The sequence below is a fragment of the Rhipicephalus sanguineus genome, chromosome 8, assembly GCF_013339695.2.
Source record: "Rhipicephalus sanguineus isolate Rsan-2018 chromosome 8, BIME_Rsan_1.4, whole genome shotgun sequence".
Taxonomy (NCBI): Eukaryota; Metazoa; Arthropoda; class Arachnida; order Ixodida; family Ixodidae; genus Rhipicephalus; species Rhipicephalus sanguineus.
In genome coordinates this window covers 94,607,010-94,624,949 of record NC_051183.1, presented here as the reverse complement: position 1 = coordinate 94,624,949, position 17,940 = coordinate 94,607,010, and the positions used below count along the sequence as shown (strand labels likewise).

At 44.3% G+C, this 17,940-nt stretch overlaps 2 protein-coding genes and 1 long non-coding RNA gene across 3 annotated transcripts; 1 reads left to right on the top strand and 2 right to left on the bottom strand.

The window, feature by feature from the left end:
- The first annotated feature begins 779 nt into the window (after window positions 1-779).
- On the top strand, window positions 780-3,113 carry LOC119403393 (myb/SANT-like DNA-binding domain-containing protein 3). Its single transcript, XM_037670333.2, has 3 exons — window positions 780-1,091; window positions 1,774-1,974; window positions 2,656-3,113. The coding sequence occupies exons 1-3, from the start codon at window positions 788-790 to the stop codon at window positions 3,021-3,023; spliced, it is 873 nt and encodes a 290-aa protein (XP_037526261.1). The 5' UTR covers window positions 780-787; the 3' UTR covers window positions 3,024-3,113.
- Window positions 3,114-3,378: 265 nt separating this feature from the next.
- LOC119403392 (putative nuclease HARBI1) lies at window positions 3,379-5,647 on the bottom strand. The gene is made up of 3 exons (XM_037670332.1): window positions 5,057-5,647; window positions 3,814-4,028; window positions 3,379-3,685 (listed from the first exon to the last, which is right to left on the bottom strand). The coding sequence occupies exons 1-3, from the start codon at window positions 5,645-5,647 to the stop codon at window positions 3,379-3,381; spliced, it is 1,113 nt and encodes a 370-aa protein (XP_037526260.1).
- Window positions 5,648-9,818: 4,171 nt separating this feature from the next.
- LOC119403051 (uncharacterized) lies at window positions 9,819-15,905 on the bottom strand. The gene is made up of 3 exons (XR_005186095.1): window positions 15,877-15,905; window positions 10,543-10,578; window positions 9,819-9,853 (listed from the first exon to the last, which is right to left on the bottom strand). It is a non-coding gene; the product is annotated as an uncharacterized LOC119403051 (long non-coding RNA).
- Window positions 15,906-17,940: the final 2,035 nt, after the last annotated feature.

Sequence of the window (17,940 nt, the reverse complement as noted above, 5' to 3'; positions counted from 1 at the left end):
TTCTATTCTAAACAGTTGTTGTACGTTTTTTTTTAGTCGGTGGTACAGCGGAGGAGATGTTATCGTGTGTTGTAGCGACTGAGCTACTGACGTTGTTGTGTCTGGCAACATAACAGCCTAGTATGCGATCGAGCGGTAGCAGGTTACGATATTACTTCTTTACACGCATCGAAGATCCCAACACGTGTACGTGCCGCCTGCATATTATTCTGTAGGCAATGGGATCAGTAATTGCTCGCCCGAGACGACCATTTGGAAAGGGACACACGCAGTGTGCTCTTATTTTAGTTATCGCACAGAAATATTTTGTTGTCAGGTGGCCAACAAGAATAAAATGGTGTAAAGCAGAATACCACAACAACTGAATCTTACCTTGACCTGCTCAACTTATATTTCATGGCATACATTCCGTCGCACTGAAAATGTGATGCAACGATTGCTTCGCAGAAGAACGAAATGTAGCATACGACCAAATGTTGGAGACGACCGCATTTCTCTGCGAGCGCCGTCTGTTTGTAAATGAGTCGTTCGCACCTGTAGTTCATTTTGGTTGGTTTTAACAGCAACAAAAGTGAAAAGTCTTCATTTACTCGACGTAGTTATTATAATACAAAAGTTCATTTTAACTAGCCACTTCCTTGCGTTCTCGATGCTGTGCAAGAGCCCTTGTGTATGGCAGACGACACAGCAGTCGGCTCGTCGGTGCGCACTGCACGCGATCAAGGTTCCTGCTGTTTATGTTTGTGCCACTTGGTGTCTGTGTATTGCATTTAGGCTCAATACCGATATGAAAGTAAGCGATAAAGGCACCGCTAACAAGGAACACTCAGCGCGCTTTGTGTACTCAGAGGAGGAGCGAGAGCTCCTGCGGTCACTAGTGCAAAAGTACGCGCGCGTGATTGAGAATCGTCGAACAAACAGCACTTCTGTGGAAGCAAAAAACATTGCATGGAGAAACCTGTGCGCCGACTACAACTCCCAACCGCACATCAGGCCACGAGAAGAGAAGCAGCTCCGCAAACTCTGGGACAACCTTAAGAATCGGTGGAAAAAAAAGGACTCTCAAGAAAAGAGGGACATCCATGCGACAGGCAAGTAAATTTAGGTTATGTTTCTCTTGTTTTCTTCTTCGTTTTTCCTTTCTTCGTGCATTAAAGCTGCCGCAGATCTACTCTTGTGCACTGTTGCATTAGTACTGTACATGTATATGGAGAAGCTAGTGAAATTTTCTTAAAAAGGTCCCGCTATGCTCGTCAGAAGCAACAACAAGCGCTCGTTTTTGGCGACCGTGACATCAAAAAATAAAAGGAGTCAATATAATTCTTTCCTTTTCTGTTTCAGAAATTTTAAAACGTGCTTCTGTGCGTTTTACTCCTGTGACAACAATTATAAGCGTACGTAGGCACCAAGAAAAATTGCAGAAATAATAGAAAAATATGAAATAAGGATACAAATATCTGAATGGTAATAGAATAACATTCCGAGTGCTTAAGAAATTACACGAATGATATTTATATGGTTTAGTCAGAAAGTGTAGTTTTCACTGTGGTGGAGCTTTTAATACATGAGAACTGCTGGTCATTGCGGTGGTGCTTTTGACACAATACCATTAAAAACGACCCGCTGCTTGTCTTCCTTAATAATGACATGAAGATTTAATAGTAATGGAGCACTTTGCAAAACAAAAAATGAAACTTTTACGTGTTTTTTTTTCACCCGGCCTCCCCGCGTACAAAGCTAAATGACGTGCAATTCCGTTTGTTTATGGCCCAGGTGGGGGACCCCGTACATGCAGCCCCATGAGCCCATCGCTCGCACTTGTGGGAGCAGTCGCATCACATATGACGACACGACTTCCCAACCCTTTCGACAGTGACGGAGAACACAGAAACCAGCCTGTGTTAACACTGCCACCTGTTGCCATATTTGAGTCTATGGTAAACCAGCGCCAGGACAACAGCGCAGCATCACTTGGTATTTAGCACAATGTACTCTTCGCGCATTTTACACGTATTGCGGGAAATGTTAAAGTGTTATCATCTTCGCTAAGTATAACGAAACAGCCGCGCGGTTCTTCTTTTGTCTTCGCAACCTAACCATGTTGTGCCTCCTTGACTATGGGTCATTCGAGGTCTCACTTTGACTACCTTGAAAATATGGGTAATGGCCCCCGTGGTGTCACATTCCCGACAGTTTATATATTAATAGCTATTTGCCTTATAAAGCAGTTAGTAAAACTTTTCTTGGGGTTGAACCACTGTGGACGTGTTCATGTCCGTCTCCAGAAATATTTTTTTCTTCAATCCAATGTCAACGGGGTTTGTTTCACTTTGGTGCCTCCATTATTTCTGTCCATGAGCTTTTTTGTCTGTATGCACGTTTCATTTTTCTTTAAATACATATGTAACATTACTGCGTATGTTGCTGTGCAATGTGGTCTATACCAGTTCTTCAACTGTTTCTTCCTTCACCTCCTGCCAATGAATGTCCACTTTTTAATTGTTGTCATCTATCGGCTCGCTATAGTATAATATCCAAATCTGGATATATGTGTATACGTAAGTAAATGTTTCATTTCAAACGTTTATTCTTCTTCCTACTGCTGAAAATCTGCTTTGGTGAATGCAATTACATGATGTACTATCGCTGTTCTAGGCACACCACCATGCGACAGGCCCTTGTCATCGGTTCCTTCATTAGCGTCTTCTGCGAGGCCTGCCTCGCCTACAGTCTCTGTGGAACCAGCAGCTTCTGGTGGTGTTACTGCAGAACCATATGAACTGGAGGAAGAACCAATGGTGCCTCCAGCTGCGTCTGTGACTAAACGAGCAAGCCGGTCTGGCTCCCGCATGTCTGCGGTTGAGCGTATGCTGGCTCCAGAGTCGGAGGCCCGGATCGTTTTACTCCAAAACGACGAAGACAGAAAGCAAGAAAAGCACAAATTGGAAATGCGACTGCTTCGTGGTCAGAGAATGGAGCAGATCCGACAACGCCGATATCAAGAGAAAAAAAAACAAGCTTGATCTGGAATTGCTTCAGCTTGAAAAAGCCATAAAGGAGCGGCAGCTATCCACATTAAGATCCCAGAACCATTTCATTGAGGGAGTGTACGAAGTGTAGTTATTTAGAGAATGGTTGTCGAACATGAGACATTCTGAAACCAGTTTTTGCTTGTTTTCTGCCCTTGTACAGCTTACAACAGGGCCGCGTTCAAGTTACGCGAAGAGCTGTATGCGACGTGGAATATATTCAATAAAACATAGACTCATATGTTCAAACAAAAGCTTTCGTTTAAGCAATGAAACAACATAAAAGTGTAATCATGAAATTAACTACGCTGTGCACACGAATCTAACAAAAGGATAAAACTACAAATATTTACGAAAAGCACCTCGCGGTAAGGCGAGCACGTGCTCTGCTGCCGCTTAAGGTATCGACGGGAGTCAGCAGGGGCAGATGCCGCTGCGGCTGCTGTGGCCGTTGTGTAGCTGGAAACGATATGATGGGAGGGCATGGCTCGTTACGCATGCAGGCTACATTGTGGAGAGCAGCGCACGCTGTGATTATAAGCAGCGTGTTGTCAAGCCGGTTCTGAAGCTCCATGTGAAGACACGGAAAACGTCGCTTCCATATACCGAACGCTCGCTCTACTGTGTTCCGTGTTCGTTTGTGGGCAGCTTGGTACCTGCATGAAACAACAGGTTTGTCATTATTCGATATGAAACAATACAATGCTAGCAAAGGAAGCCCTGCCGTGGCACGGGATCCTGCCAGAACGGCCATGGCATATTTATGCTGTGTAGTGAGACATACCGGGCCTCGGGGCTGTTTGATGGTCCTGGTTTGGAGAACGGCGTCATCAAGAATGATGTGCAAGCATATCCTGCATCGCCAAGCAGTACACCAGGTAGCCTTTCGGTCTCGAACAGGACTCTTGCTCGACTGTCGTCAAAAATTCTACTGTCGTGCACAGATCCCGGCCAGCCGATCACAACATCCAGAAATTGAAGCTGGGGCCCAGTGATGGCCTATAAACATGAAGAAATCAGTATGGCTGTAGCGCGAACTGGCTCAACTATCAAAACACGATAAAAAAAGTTAAAGACGTGTTCCCGGTCAGGGTGCGGACCAGTTTAAAAGCCTTCTATGTAGCCTCTAAACTTTTAAGCGATTCAGTAATTCAACGACTTTCTGATGAAATAGCGTGTACAATAAACTGGCATCACATGTTTTCCGTATCGAAAGACACACTTTGCGAGGTAAGCCAAAATTCACAACTGCGCTGCTCTGGATATGCTTATTCACATGAAGACAACTTAGCAAAAGAAAGTATTTCGTAAGTATGAGTAATTTTTTTCTCTTTCCGAGACTAATCGAAGTATGTTATCCCGACAACTTAAAATGTCGATATAGCTTCAGTCTAAGATTGTTTGATGCGCATAGGTGACATCTGACCAAGCAACATGATGTCTACTTGGGCTGAGTGGTACTGCATTCTAAAAAGGAACGACCTTTTTCTTTTTGTGTGTGTGTGTGTGCAAACACTTGAAAAACACGTTTTGCCGACTGTGTGAGTACTCCGTATTTTAACTTCTCAGACAATGAACATCAGCACATTTTATTTAAAGTGTGATTTCGTCAAGTGAATGAGCTGTTTTGCACAGACGCCGTCTTTGCTCATTCTCTGTGTTGTTTAATTTCCTTGAGCACCGGATATTATATACCCTCCATCGGAGCAACAATTTAGTTGTAAGTATGCGCTCTTCCTTATGTGACTTTTTCCTCATACGCATTGCGCATAACAACACAAAAAAAGGATTTTCTTTGTTGAGGCCAGTGGTTACGACGGACCCCGTTAGGCGGTCCTGTCAGTAACTCCTCAGGATCCAATAGCGTTCACTGTCTGTCTGTCTGTCTGTCTGTCTGCCTGTCTGTCTGTCTGTCTGTCTGTCTGTCTGTCTGTCTGTCTGTCTGTCTGTCTGTCCGCCCGTCCTTTTAGAATGCAGTCTCACTATGCGCTTCAGCAGATAAAAATAGAACTACATGCAGACCTTACCTGCACGTTGATCGAGAAGTAGCCTTTCCGATTCCTGTAGACCTCTGCATTTGGTCCGCCGGGGCTCTTTATGCGAATATGAGTACAATCGATGCACCCTGCAACGCCTGGAAATCCTCCGATTTCGTAGAATTTTCTCATGGCTTCCTTGCATTCTTCAGAAGTCTGAGGAAACTTCACAACAGTAGGAAAGAGGGAGCTTGCAATGAGCCGTGACATACGCCCTACAACACGGCTGACTGTGGACTGTGACACATTTACCAAATCTCCAGAGACGACTTGGAATGTACCTGCGCCGTAAAAGCGCAACGCAATGAGAAGCTCCAATGTGGGAGGCACTGGCTGACCGCGGTTGTCCGTGCTCGACTTGAGCGGAAGAGATGTCAGGAGACTTGCTACGGTGCTCTTCGTAAAGCGAAACCTTGAGAGAAACTCCGTGTCACTGTACTCTTCTAAAGGGTTCAAGCGATCCCTTAACCAGTGCCTAGGCACACAATTTGTGGCATCTGACTCGCTTGCAAGTTCGTCGGAAACATCACGAACATGAAAAGCGAATTCCAAAAAGCAGTCAAGTGACGGTACGTCTGCCATGTTTGCCTGCAAACTGTTCTGAGGAGCGCTCAAGGGAGCTTCTGACCTACCTCGAGGTTCTCGAGGAGTACACTGAGGATACTCTCCATTCGAGGAGCGTTTCGAGTCGAGAGTGATTTCTGCAACGCCAGACAGTCCTTAAGGATCCCTTGAAGTCGAGTTTCGAGTCGAGGAGCGTTTGTGAATACGGGCCTATGACGCAGACGCACATATGAAAACACACCCGTCTCGTTCGAATGGTACCAGATTCGATCAAGGTGTTTGACATTGTTTATCACAAGCACATGGAGGTAGGTAATGTAACCATGCCAGCACAGGCAGCATTAACTGCGGCGTTTATATAATGTATGGTAACGATGAGCTAAAGGGACATCAAAATGAATGGAAAACTAGTTATCGCTGGACTCTCAACGTACTCACAGCAGTGAACCAGCATCACTTCGTGGCAGTGGGGGAGCACTGGGCGTTTAGGCAGGCGTCAATCCTGGTCGTGGCGGATAGCAGGAGCCATTTTTGGCATATCAAAAAAAGGCGACTGCTCGTTCACAATGTACAACATTTTTCTGTTGTCGTATCACGGAAACAGCTTATAGCACTGATGGCATTTGTGAGCTTCTTTTGTATATGAAGATGGGCTTATAAAATATAACGGGTAATTATCGCGATGAGGTCAATAGATGGTTAGGTATGAACAGCGATGGCGTTCTCATTTATGTCATGCTCATATTCCTCCAGCCGAAGGGATAATGGTACATACAATGTGTGGCATATAGTATGTTGAAGAAGTTGAAGACAAGGCAACACGCGCACAAGCAGTACCACAAGCGCAGAGCGAGAGACAAACGCGCGACATCGACCATATGCTCTTCAATGCATACCGAGTAGAGCAACTACTTGTTTTCATGATCGCAGGATACATTTTCTCCCTTTATATAGTCTTTATGTAGTGGAGGTGCTGAATATCAGCTCACTTGCATTGGCCCACCTGTTGACAAGACGGTCTGAAGTTGCCTTCTGTTTTAACCCAAACGTTGTGCTCCGAATTAGACGAGCTTTATTCTTACAACCCTGAAGGAGGCACTTACACGAGTGCTTTCAACACTTACGAACGCCAGCTACAAAGGTATAGTTGTAAGGTATAATTGCAGTGTAATTCTCACTCCTTAGAGTAACATCCTTGTGCAACCCAACCGTTTTATTATGTTGGTAGGTATGCCTGTATCAAACACTGCCATTAACGGTCATTTCCTTTTCATTACAAAGCAGAAGACATCTTGAATACATTACAAATCGAATAACAACGATGGGTTTCGGCAATGCTATATGCTATGTCAGGTTCTATTTGTTCTAGATTTATGCCACTACGACTTTGGCACACATCAAAAGACACGCTAACCGTTTTACGCGCGTCTTACGCGACATGTATTTCGTGTACTTGAATGAGGCCCAAGATGGCTCTCAACTTGTGCGGCTTTGTATCCAGGCAAAGCGGTATTGGAAGTGAGCACAGCTTCTGGCTTGATGCTTCTTTCTTTAGTTCCATCCGAATGACAACATGGACTTCGTTGTGACCGTAATGGCGTCATCCATATCCTGTCGTGTAATACCAACCTTTCTTGCCACTTTGTTTAAGCACATCTAAATCAAGTGAGAAAAGACAGGTATAAGTAAAAAAACTCGACTTACGATAAATACGATAGCTAGTCATGGCTAATTTGCATAAGTGTATATTCACAATACGACAAAAAGGAAGCAGAAAGGCTCTACATGGACTGATTATTATTCTCGAAAGAATAATCAAATCCCACTTTGCGTTGTGTACCAATGTTCCCGAAAGTTCTCAAGAAAGTGTTTCAATTGTATTTCATTATCTTATGCAACGCATATTTTCCATTGAATCAAGCAAACACTTCATAAACTATTTCATTTCTAAATCTAACTATGAGCGTAGTCTTTAATGTTAAACGAGAGGTTATCGAATTGACTCCGGATTATAAATCCAAAAGCTTATGGTTCACTACAGCCTCACAACAACTGAGAAACCCAGCACAATGCTGTAGAATGTCAAAAATTATTTCCAACACCAAAAGCAATTACCAGTATCCTGTGAATGTCCAACGTAGGCAGAGAGCGATAAATTGAAGGACAAGAAATATTCGGCAGATCCCACACACAGTGAGAATCAATTTCATGCGAGGCAGCAGGCGAGCAGTAACCTATATGTAGAATTGCTTGCTTTGAACCAAGCGTTACGGTGTGGATAGTGTTGTGTCGTACTACCCCTCGTGGCACGCAGAAACACCAGTGCAGTAAAGGTCCCTGTGCATGCCACTGGGTGGAGCTGGGTCTCCCCCATGCCTCTTTGCTATCACCAATCCGGCGTGGCCATGCCGGTCATGTGACCAGTGCCTCGCTAACCAATCACCCTTGTTCCCCGTCCTTAAAACCACCTGCAATAAACGCGGGAGAGCAGTCTCCCGTCAGTCTCGCCGAAGCTTGGTCTCTGCGTCGTCACTCCGCGCGCCCTCCCGTCGTTCGGCCTCTCCGTCGGCCCGCCGCGGGTTACGCCGCGCTCCTGCCCTACACAACAGATAGGCCTGTTTGTGAAATTTGACAGGTCTACGCATATCGTGGACCTACCTGGCACACCGAGTACACTTGCGTGTGAAATGTTGCTTATGGCCCGACGTAACGTCGGCACTTACGTTAGAGCAAAGGCGTCCGTTTTACGGTCCCGAAGTGCACATTACAGCACGGTGATGCGAATCAGATCCCTAGCGATTGTAAGCGTATTTGCGCAACGCGTGACTATTCCTTGCAGTACATATGCCATGTTTATTACGTTGATACAAAAGCGGATAGCCAACACTGAATCCACAATTCGCGTTGTCCTGGCATGACGCGTGTATAAGATCTTTTTTCGGAAGCCGTTTGAAGCACCGGCACGGTTCTGGCGTAGAATACATGACTGCCATGCAGACTTCCTGAGTTCGATTGCGACTAGAGCCACGATTTTATTCTTTGCATCCATCGGACAATTGCACCCGTCGAAAGCGCCACCAACGCTGGCACCGAAGTTTGTGGGACACGTACTCGTTCGCGCTCTCGCATTAAGATTTTCAAAGTCGTGGTTGATATAGACCAGCGGTTCTCAAAAAGGGCTCCGCGGAGCCGTGTTAGCGGTTTCGCGTCACCATCGCCCGCGAAAAATAGTTTTCATAGCTAAGGTTTGGCCTATTCCCACTTCCAGGTCCTCCTCCAGGACTGCAACGTTATTCTAAACAAGATAACCTCGGCAACCCCAACGCCTCAGTTAAAAACTAAGCCTACTACATCAGCCATACTAGCGTTACATTTCCTTCACCAGTTCTGTCTTCCTTTTAATACGGTAGCGAGCACGTTCAGCGGCTTGAGTATCGACTTCAAATGACGTAAAAGGTAAAAAAAAATGTAAGCGGCATAGCATAGAAAGAATATATACCTTTATCTCTCTGTTCTTCATTATCGACAAAAAAGCTGAGTATGATGCACTGTAAGCCTATCTCCATACTAATACACGCAGAACAATTTCCAGGTAGTAAATGAGTCACTGCAGCTCTTTCCTGTTCTCAGTGTACAAAGCATTAGTTCATGATGTTTTGTATTAACAGATTTGAGCGCCATATTCTGAAGTTTTGTGTATTTTGGTGGATTGCTGAGAACCGCATCGCACTTGCCAATTTTGCCCCCAGTGATGATGAAATAGCACGCAAATCTATCGCCGCCTCATTTATACTTATGCTTTCGTCGCGGTAACCTACCGACGAAGCTTCTTGTAGGCCGCTATGTCGCCCCCTAGATTTTTGTGGGCAGGCACGCAAAAGGAAAATTACCTGGTTGCAGCTGTAAGCTGAGCGCGACAGGAGGGGCAATTCAAGAGAGAGAAGGGCCTTTCCTTTTTGCGATTTTTATTAAGGATTTTGTCTTTGCCTGAAGTTCAAGGAAGTGCGAGTGTATATACGCCGCAGGTGGGCGCTTTCTCCTTGTGACAAAATGATGTAGCAGTATGTGAACCTTTTACTACTTTGGTTTTGTAGCATGGTATGGAATACTGCAACGACTTCAAACTTGAAATGTCGACTGTCTTGTAGTAAAACTTACCAAAGCGTTCCTGGCCGCACATCCGTATTGCCGAGGCAACTTTATCTTCGTGTAAAATTCTGAACTCTGCCGGCAAGAGGTAATGTGAGAAACTGGTGAGCTGCCAATAGCATAAAGCAGTAGTGTAATGCAGTGCACTGCACTTCAGGTGCTGTGGGAGTTTCTGATGGTCATTTGCTGTAATTTCATCGCCTCGTTTTGGCTTTAAACCTGCCGTAGTAGCATGGTAAGCTGACTGGTTGCGCAACTAAGCTCGTGGTCGCGGGTGCAAACACCGGCCAATGCGGTCGCATTTGATGGGAGTGAAATGCACGAATCTCCCTTGACGTCAAGGCACCGCAGGAAGTCAAAATAATTCCGAGTGCCCCAAAATTGCGTGCATCAGAATCATACAGTAGTTTCGACACGTAAAACCATAGCAATTACTATTAATAAGTACGTTTTAGCTATTGGCACTTGACGTCACAGCAGGTAGATTTGATTTTTTTTTTGCACTTTGGACACGGTGTCGCTATGTCAATTATCGCCTTTTTATCATTATAAGAATGTCTACGAGGCAAAAAAAATTTGCTGCAGTACATATTTTCAGTTACTACTTGCCAATAGGGGAAACAGATCGTTATCTCGACTAACGCGAACAGCTGTGACGTACCTCAGGAGTGATACAAAATCGCGAGTGGTGTGCCGGTCGAATTTTTTTTAATTTAGTATTTGACACTTTTCTATGCACACAAAGGAATAATCATCATACATACCTCATTATTGGCGATGGAGACAACACAATTAATAGCCTATAACAAGTAAAAATATTTAAACAGTTGCGTAATTTGCAAAGAACACGCTCCTTTCCTTAATGTTGAGTCTAACAGGATTTCAGTAGTCTTTAGATTACGTTTTCCGTTTATTACTGTTACAGGTAGCTCCACCACACCTCCACCAATAATGTTACAGGTAGCTTGTTTAATAACTATTCACAATGCACAGCACAGGGTGGACAAGATGGCGACAGTCCAGCAACAACCAGCAAGCGACGTCGTCTTCCTCTTTCATACAGCCACGCTGTCTGGTATCAATATTAGCTAGCGGACACTGCAAAATAGCAATGATATGCAAAATAGGTGTCGTTTTTCTTCGCTGCGTGTATGTGTAATGGGCTAGATATCTGTGGGATTCCGCTACTTTAACTCTACAGCTTCATTCTTTTATATGTTGCATGTGTGTCTGTCAGCGACAGTTAAAAAACACTATATGTTAGAATAATCCGGAAACCTCCACTAGGGCGTACCTCATAAAGATATCGTGGTTTCAGCACGCGAAACTCTAGATATTGTTATTATTTCTGTGTTTTGCAAACAGTTCTTTCTCAAGTTGTGACATTTCAAGAACGAAAAGCGGAACTGCCGCTTTGCCATCATACGTCAAAAGAGAATATGAGAGCACGGAAAATAGGCTAAAACAAAAGTAAGTTACCCTAAAGGCAAATATGCTATCATTTGCATTATTGTGGAAAAAAAACATGAGAAAATCCTGGAACTCTAATTGTGAATAAGGAATCGGAACAGAATGAAGCACCCCTTATTTATGACAAATAGTGCACTTGACAGTGCATTCGATTTCGTGGCAAGATACGAACGATTGTTGGATACTGTACGAACAAACCTTCAGCAGGCATGGATGCGAAAGGACTCGTGTAATATAAACACACTTGTCACGTTTGTCCATATAGGCAACCACGAGAGCACGAGTTACAAGTGCATGAGAAAAGTGAGATCAATCATTAGCTTTCGTGGGCTCTCCTCACAGCTCAGGAAAATAACGTAACAGGCAACACACTCTTGTGAACGCTATTTGTCGTCCTCAGCCGGTGTGTTGAGATGTGATGACTAATAACTTCACTTTCTTTGTGTCAATTCTGACACTTGTTTTTGCGTTTATCTCAGTATTAAATATTACTACGAGTGCAGTAATACAATAGGCTGGCAAAAATAGCGCAGCTTGCGATATGCACCTAGCTAGTCCTGGCTTGGCTAGGCTCTTATCCTGTAAACTCATTCATTCCCACCCCTTGCTATACTGTCATATGCATGGCTATGCATGCGTGCTCTTTTTTTCTGTCTCTATTTATATTTCTTTCTCTCTCTGTCTATTTCTTTCTCATTCTTGCTCTAGCTTTATTCTCTTTCTTCCATTTCTCACATTCTTTGAATACTATGTTTTAATCTATCCTCTCCTTTCCATCCTCCTCATCTTCACACATCGCCTCCCAACCGTCAATTTTTTTAGCACCTCCATGCTGTACTATACAAGGGTATGCTATGCTCTGCTAATGTGTCAGGATAGCCGAGTGGTTACGATAGTCGCTTTTGGATCGTGGATACGCTGGTTCTAATCTCGCCTCACCGAGAAAATTTTTTGCAATGATCTCGCTTTCTCTTTTTTTCTATCTCTATCTTTCTTTCTCTCTGTACTCATTCTCTCGTCCGCAAGAATTATTGCATCCCACGTCATACGCACCGCGTCACGTGCTCTGGTAGCGAATCAGAACAGGTAGGAGACGAAGACGAAGAACGGGATGAAAAGAGCACGTCAGCTTCATGATTATGATAATTTTCTATCTACGACACACGGCAAACTTCAAAGCCTAACAGATCTGATGTGAAAACGATGAACCACCCTCTTAAATAATACGTTCTGGCAGGCTAGTTGGTTCATCGCGATGAACTTTCATAAACTGAGCGAGAAGACGAAGACACAAGTAGGTTAAGCATTCAGAACACCACGAGCGCAGTTGGTTGGTTGGTTGGTTCCTTAGGGGAATAGCTCAACCCACTACGGGGGATCGGCCACGAAGCGTGCGGCAGAAGACTTTGTGAAGTGGTGTTCTGAATGTTTTTTCTTACTTGTGTGTTCGTCTTCTCGCGCCGTTTAAGAAAGTTTACCCTCTTAAAGAAATGAGATATTACCTCGCTGCCTTCACAATTACTGTTGTCGACGGCGGGAGACATGCTAAAATTACTTAAGACAAGGCATATGCCAATAAATACGGAAATTCTTTTCCATTCTTTTCAAAGAGTCTCGCGGTCTTTTATGCATTCGCCTAAGGTGACTCGAAGGTGATTCTATTGATTACCCCCCCCCCCCCCCTTTATTCAATTGTGCATCCAACGTGGTTCTGCCCTGCCACTGAGATCAAAGGCATGCGAGTTCTCTGCACCTCAAGTGGTTTTGCACCGCCCCCCTCCACAGTATAGCAGAACCCTAAAAACGATTCATCCGTCAAGCCCAGGAGCAGCTGCTAACTAACCGGTGCCGGCAGACGTCTAGGAGGGTGCAAATAAAGTGCTTTCGTTATCTTGGTCTGTTTCCGCTTGCATGCTCTCCTGAGACTGGCATGCCCCAGCAGGCATGTCAGTGCGTTGTTTCATCATTCTCTTAAGAAATAAAGCAATAAAGGATACCATCGGCCCTACTCAGCGACGGTTATAGGAAAGCAGCCCTGTAACCTACCGGCTCAAAGTTATGTTCTTCAAATAAATGCACGCATTCGAAGTACGCATTGCAAGACACGACAGCAACCTGAAAACAAGATCACCAACAATTACAATAAAGCTTCTTTTATGACTAATGTATGCGTAGAAGAGTTTATAATCAACCATCTCGGAAGTAGAAAGTTTCGTCTAGGGTAAGTTGAGCAATTCAGTTGAATCCTACTCAATTATTTTTTTAGTGTTCATATTGACGAGAATAAGAAACTATGTATAACAATACTTTGTTAGTTTTTCAGGTTTAACTTTTTAAGTCAACATCGAACTCACGTTATTCTAAAAACAGTGACTAAAGAATTTTGCGTTTTGCGTTTTGCGTTTTTACGCACACGTGGTGGTCGTAAAAACGCAGAACCAATGTGAATGAGCAGAATCGTCTCAATTTCAAATCTGAAAATGTTGCTGCCTGGTGTCATATTGGAAGGACAGAAGCGACCCAACATGGTCGTAAGGGAACGCTGGTAATCCTTTCATCGTTGAGATCTCTCAATAAAAGATTTCCGAAAAATGCTTGAAAGGAACTTCTTGGCTTAGTTGACGTTTCTACTGTATGATATTTTGCCGCTAGTAAAGGCAACACAGACAACGAAGACTCGAACACGACGACAAAAGCGGCCTTGTCATCGCTCTTCTCGTCGTGCTCGTGCCTCTTGTGGGTTGCCTTTCATAGCGGCAACTGTCACACAGTTTGCGAAAAAGTCACCGTTTTGAAGGCAGGCGATGGCCTCTAGATGGTGTGCGGGTGGGGGTTGGACAGTACTGTCTTGCTCTCTCAGCCGTTAAATTTTTTGGGCTGGCCACACCTAAGCGCAGTTTGTGTTTGAAATATTACGATACATATCGCTAGCATAACGCAAATATTGCGCCACGTCACCGCCCATTAAGTTGGCATATATGCACCTTAAACACAGCCTGCGCAACGCACGCATAACTCCATAAAATATTTTCCGAGAAGATCTCTGTTACCTCCACTAATCCATTTTCACATCAATAAATACGGTTCGCACAACGTTATACAGCTGATGTAAAGAATGACAGAAGCTATTGTGAAAATCTGATCCTCTTTCATTCCTAATTCTGATCTAATTATAAATCTAATTTAAATAAACGTTAAAACTGCAAAAGCACAGAGTAAAGCCCATTGTAACGTCTTTGTACACCGCTTACCACAGTTTTTTAGTTGAGGAAACTATTGAGCACCTTCTGTGTTACTGCCCGACATGCGCAACCGAGAGGCTTCACCTCAGCACTGCACTAAATCAAATGGACGGAAGCGCTTTAACTGTCGCGAAAATATTAGGACCATGGCGCTGCCCATCACAGTTGCGAAAGGCAACGAAAGCGCTGTTGCGTTTTCTCAAGGATACCGGACTGATTCGCCGTTTGTGATGTCAAACGCGGAACAGTTACGTCGGCTGAAAGAGTCACTTTTCTCTCCTCCTCTCTAACTTTCCTTCCCTCTTCCCCAGTGTACGGTTGCCTACCGGGCTCAGCCCTGGTTAACCTCCCCGCCTTTCTTTTATTCTTAATCTCTCTCTCTCTCATTGTGTTCGATGTCACTTGTTTTTCAATGTACCTACTCCTTTTGGAGGCCATGCTCGTGGCTGGTGCCTTTATGCGTATTTTCTGTCAAGCCGCTCACCTAATTCAAGGCGTAGCCAAACCGCAAGGTTTGAACAATTCACTATGGCGAGAAGCAAGCAGAATGAAGCTTTTCGTATCCCTCCCGGGGGCCCTTAATGATGATCGCGTTAAGACGATGAATGATTTTGGCCATCAAGTGCGAGATTTTTTTTCAGATTGAATTGTCCACGCTGGACAGTATATGTTACTCGATTCTCCTGTGAATGCCTCTTTCAAGTAACACAAACTTTAAAAATATACAAAGCTTATTTCTTGTAGTTATCTGATGCTGCCCACGCATGAGTGGCTAGCTGCGTTACCCTTTCAATACCGGTAGACAAGAATCAACATGTCGATGTGAATAAGAAGCTGCACAACTTGGTTTGAATAACACAAGACACATGGCGTAGAATGAGTACAGTATTCGTGTGCGTTTGACAACAATGGAATACATGAGATGCAGTTATGCGAAGTAAATAAATGTCAATGTACACTACGAGCACCTATAATATTTTAAGAAAACATCCATAGATCAAGCAATGAAGTAAATGTTTATATGTTGAAATCATTTAGTGGCAACGGAAGTTAAGACATGCAGTCGTGAAAAGCATGTAGGTAGAACATGGTTCAGGTACGGACATGCATGCAAGAGCCATTGGTCTGCATCTCGTTAAGATGACGCGCAGTTGTGCCTAGAAAAAAGTTACATGAGAACTGAAATAGACATCAATGCTTCTCTGTAGGACACGCTCACAACTTGCCACTTGCTACCAAGCTACGTCGATGAACGCTGCCACCTTGTCTATATGATTACTATTCACTCGTGTGCAAAAAGTCTAATAATTGCAAAACGACGTTTAGATAACATGCAATATGAGGTAGTATAGGATGCAAGGCCAGAGTCCTTTAGAGATCACGTACCTGCCGCAGCTTATGCGGTGGTATGGTTTTAGCATAAGCAACTGTTTCGTTCATGCACGTCCGTGCCACTTCCCCAAACAGAGCCTTCGCACGCATAAGTCGAGGTCCAAAAGCTGCGTAAAAAGTGACCGTACATCATGTTTATTTCACCTATTAAATATGAAATGCGGTACAATATCCCTTATTCTTCGCAGGAGTTAATATGAACCGTTCATAGCAAAGTATACTGTCTAATTAATGTTCCTTGCAATGATGGGCCAGTCGTAATTACCGCTTTCACACGCTGAACAAGTACGTAGGTTGCATGAGTTAAGCTACCCTGATAAGCACTCTGTAGTCGTGTCAAATAAAAGTTCACAGGCATTGTGATACAATATATCGCAGCCACGCATTTTTTGGATTGTGTACGTCATCTGTATGCTGTGAGTTGTGGGCTCGACACCACACTACTCTTCGCTGTTCACTAATCTGGCGTCCACCATGTACAATTTTTTATTTCTTCAACTTTGACATTTTTCGGGGGACGAACACAATTCATTCAAACGCTATTGAATAAGGTAGCGTTCACAAAGACTCCGAAAGGGACATCTGTAGGTGCTGATTCCATCGTGGAGATATTGCAATGTCCCGTGTGAAAAGGCAGCTATCGCGCGAGGAGAAGCGCGGACAACAAACTGATATACTCAGGTCGCGTATAATTGATACCCAAAGCAAATGATCCACGACAAGGCCCCTTATGAGTGAAGAACAACAGGTAATATAGAATGCATAGAAATTTAGAAATTAATTCAACTCAAGTCAGGTTTCATGGGCATTCGGGCAATTGCTCGACGAGCGCCCGAGCAAACACCCGAGCCCCATGAGCGCTGACATATAATGACGTATTATGACAGTCATGTATGACCTGCCCGAACGTACCCAGCCTGCAAAGCTTTTAGGTCGTGAACCACTCGTCCATCATCATTCAGGTTTATACTTGTAGAAAGACGTTGCAACATACCAAGTCTTTTGCACAGGGTACTCTTAGCACATCCTGCTAAATAGGATGCTCGTACGAGAGAGGTATTTTCTTGACGCACCATCCTGCTGGCCCTTGCGTGCAAGGGTCCTTGCGAGGCAGCCGTTTTCTCCTATGAGTTCGTGTTTTATATGCCCATGTTTTTTTTATGTTCATCAATTATATAATTTCGCCGAATATTTAGTACGCAGGACTTTTAGCCCTTGTGCAGCCATCTTTCACTGTTATTGAACACTCCATTCCTATTGTCTTTGCACTCTTTTCCCATCATTGGCCCTTTGCGCCACGGCGCACCATATATCGTGATCACCACCATCATCATCAACTGTATGAACAGCAGACACACGTTTTTTGTCTACTTATCTAAGAGGTCATACCACCTAAGCAAGACACTTGTTAAAGAACGGCAGGAAAAAGACAAAGACTAAAGATTTATTCAGTGGAGCCCATAATATGAATACTGTCACGTTGAGGTGACGGTCTTTGTCCGTAAAGAAGGAGACGAGGCGACTTAAAAAACACAAACTTTATTTGGGCGAACTTGCGCCCATAAGAAAACTTCCGTCAAAAATGCTATACGGCGGCAGCGAAGCGATGTGGTCCAACGTCGGCGCAACGAATGCCCGTACTCTCGGCGATGCAGTATCTTATAACCACACGATGCCAAACACTCGGACACGAACGCGCCGTATAGCGCGCATCAGCCAATGACGCGGTCCCACACTTTTATCAAAGGCATGCCCAGTGCGCGAGTGACGGAGCGACGCCTTAACGACGAGCTGCTGTAGATAAGGTGCTGCGCAAAGAAGCGGCCACCAACATAAACGCACGTGGCAGTGCTCCCCCACAAACGAGCATCATCCCGATGCTACAAAGAAACAGCTACAAGTGAAATTAGACGCTTGCAAAAAAGTAGCGAAAAAAAAACACACACAAAACGAAAGATGGCCCGAGAATCCGCTAACGCTAACTTCTTCATGCGCACGAGGTGGACTACTTCGGGCGCGCTCGGCAACTTTGAGATTGCGTCACCCCATCGGTAACAA

What these genes read in the sequence shown, in the direction of transcription:
- LOC119403393 (XM_037670333.2), top strand. Translation starts at nt 788, where the DNA reads ATGAAAGTAAGCGATAAAGGCACCGCTAACAAGGAACACTCAGCGCGC. An exon ending in GAGGGACATCCATGCGACAG is followed by an intron (nt 1,092 to 1,773) that starts GCAAGTAAATTT and finishes TTTATGGCCCAG; the next exon opens with GTGGGGGACCCCGTACATGC. An exon ending in CAACAGCGCAGCATCACTTG is followed by an intron (nt 1,975 to 2,655) that starts GTATTTAGCACA and finishes TCGCTGTTCTAG; the next exon opens with GCACACCACCATGCGACAGG.
- LOC119403392 (XM_037670332.1), bottom strand. Translation starts at nt 5,647, where the DNA reads ATGGCAGACGTACCGTCACTTGACTGCTTTTTGGAATTCGCTTTTCAT. An exon ending in ACTTCTCGATCAACGTGCAG is followed by an intron (nt 4,029 to 5,056) that starts GTAAGGTCTGCA and finishes TCATGTTTATAG; the next exon opens with GCCATCACTGGGCCCCAGCT. An exon ending in TCAAACAGCCCCGAGGCCCG is followed by an intron (nt 3,686 to 3,813) that starts GTATGTCTCACT and finishes TGTTTCATGCAG; the next exon opens with GTACCAAGCTGCCCACAAAC.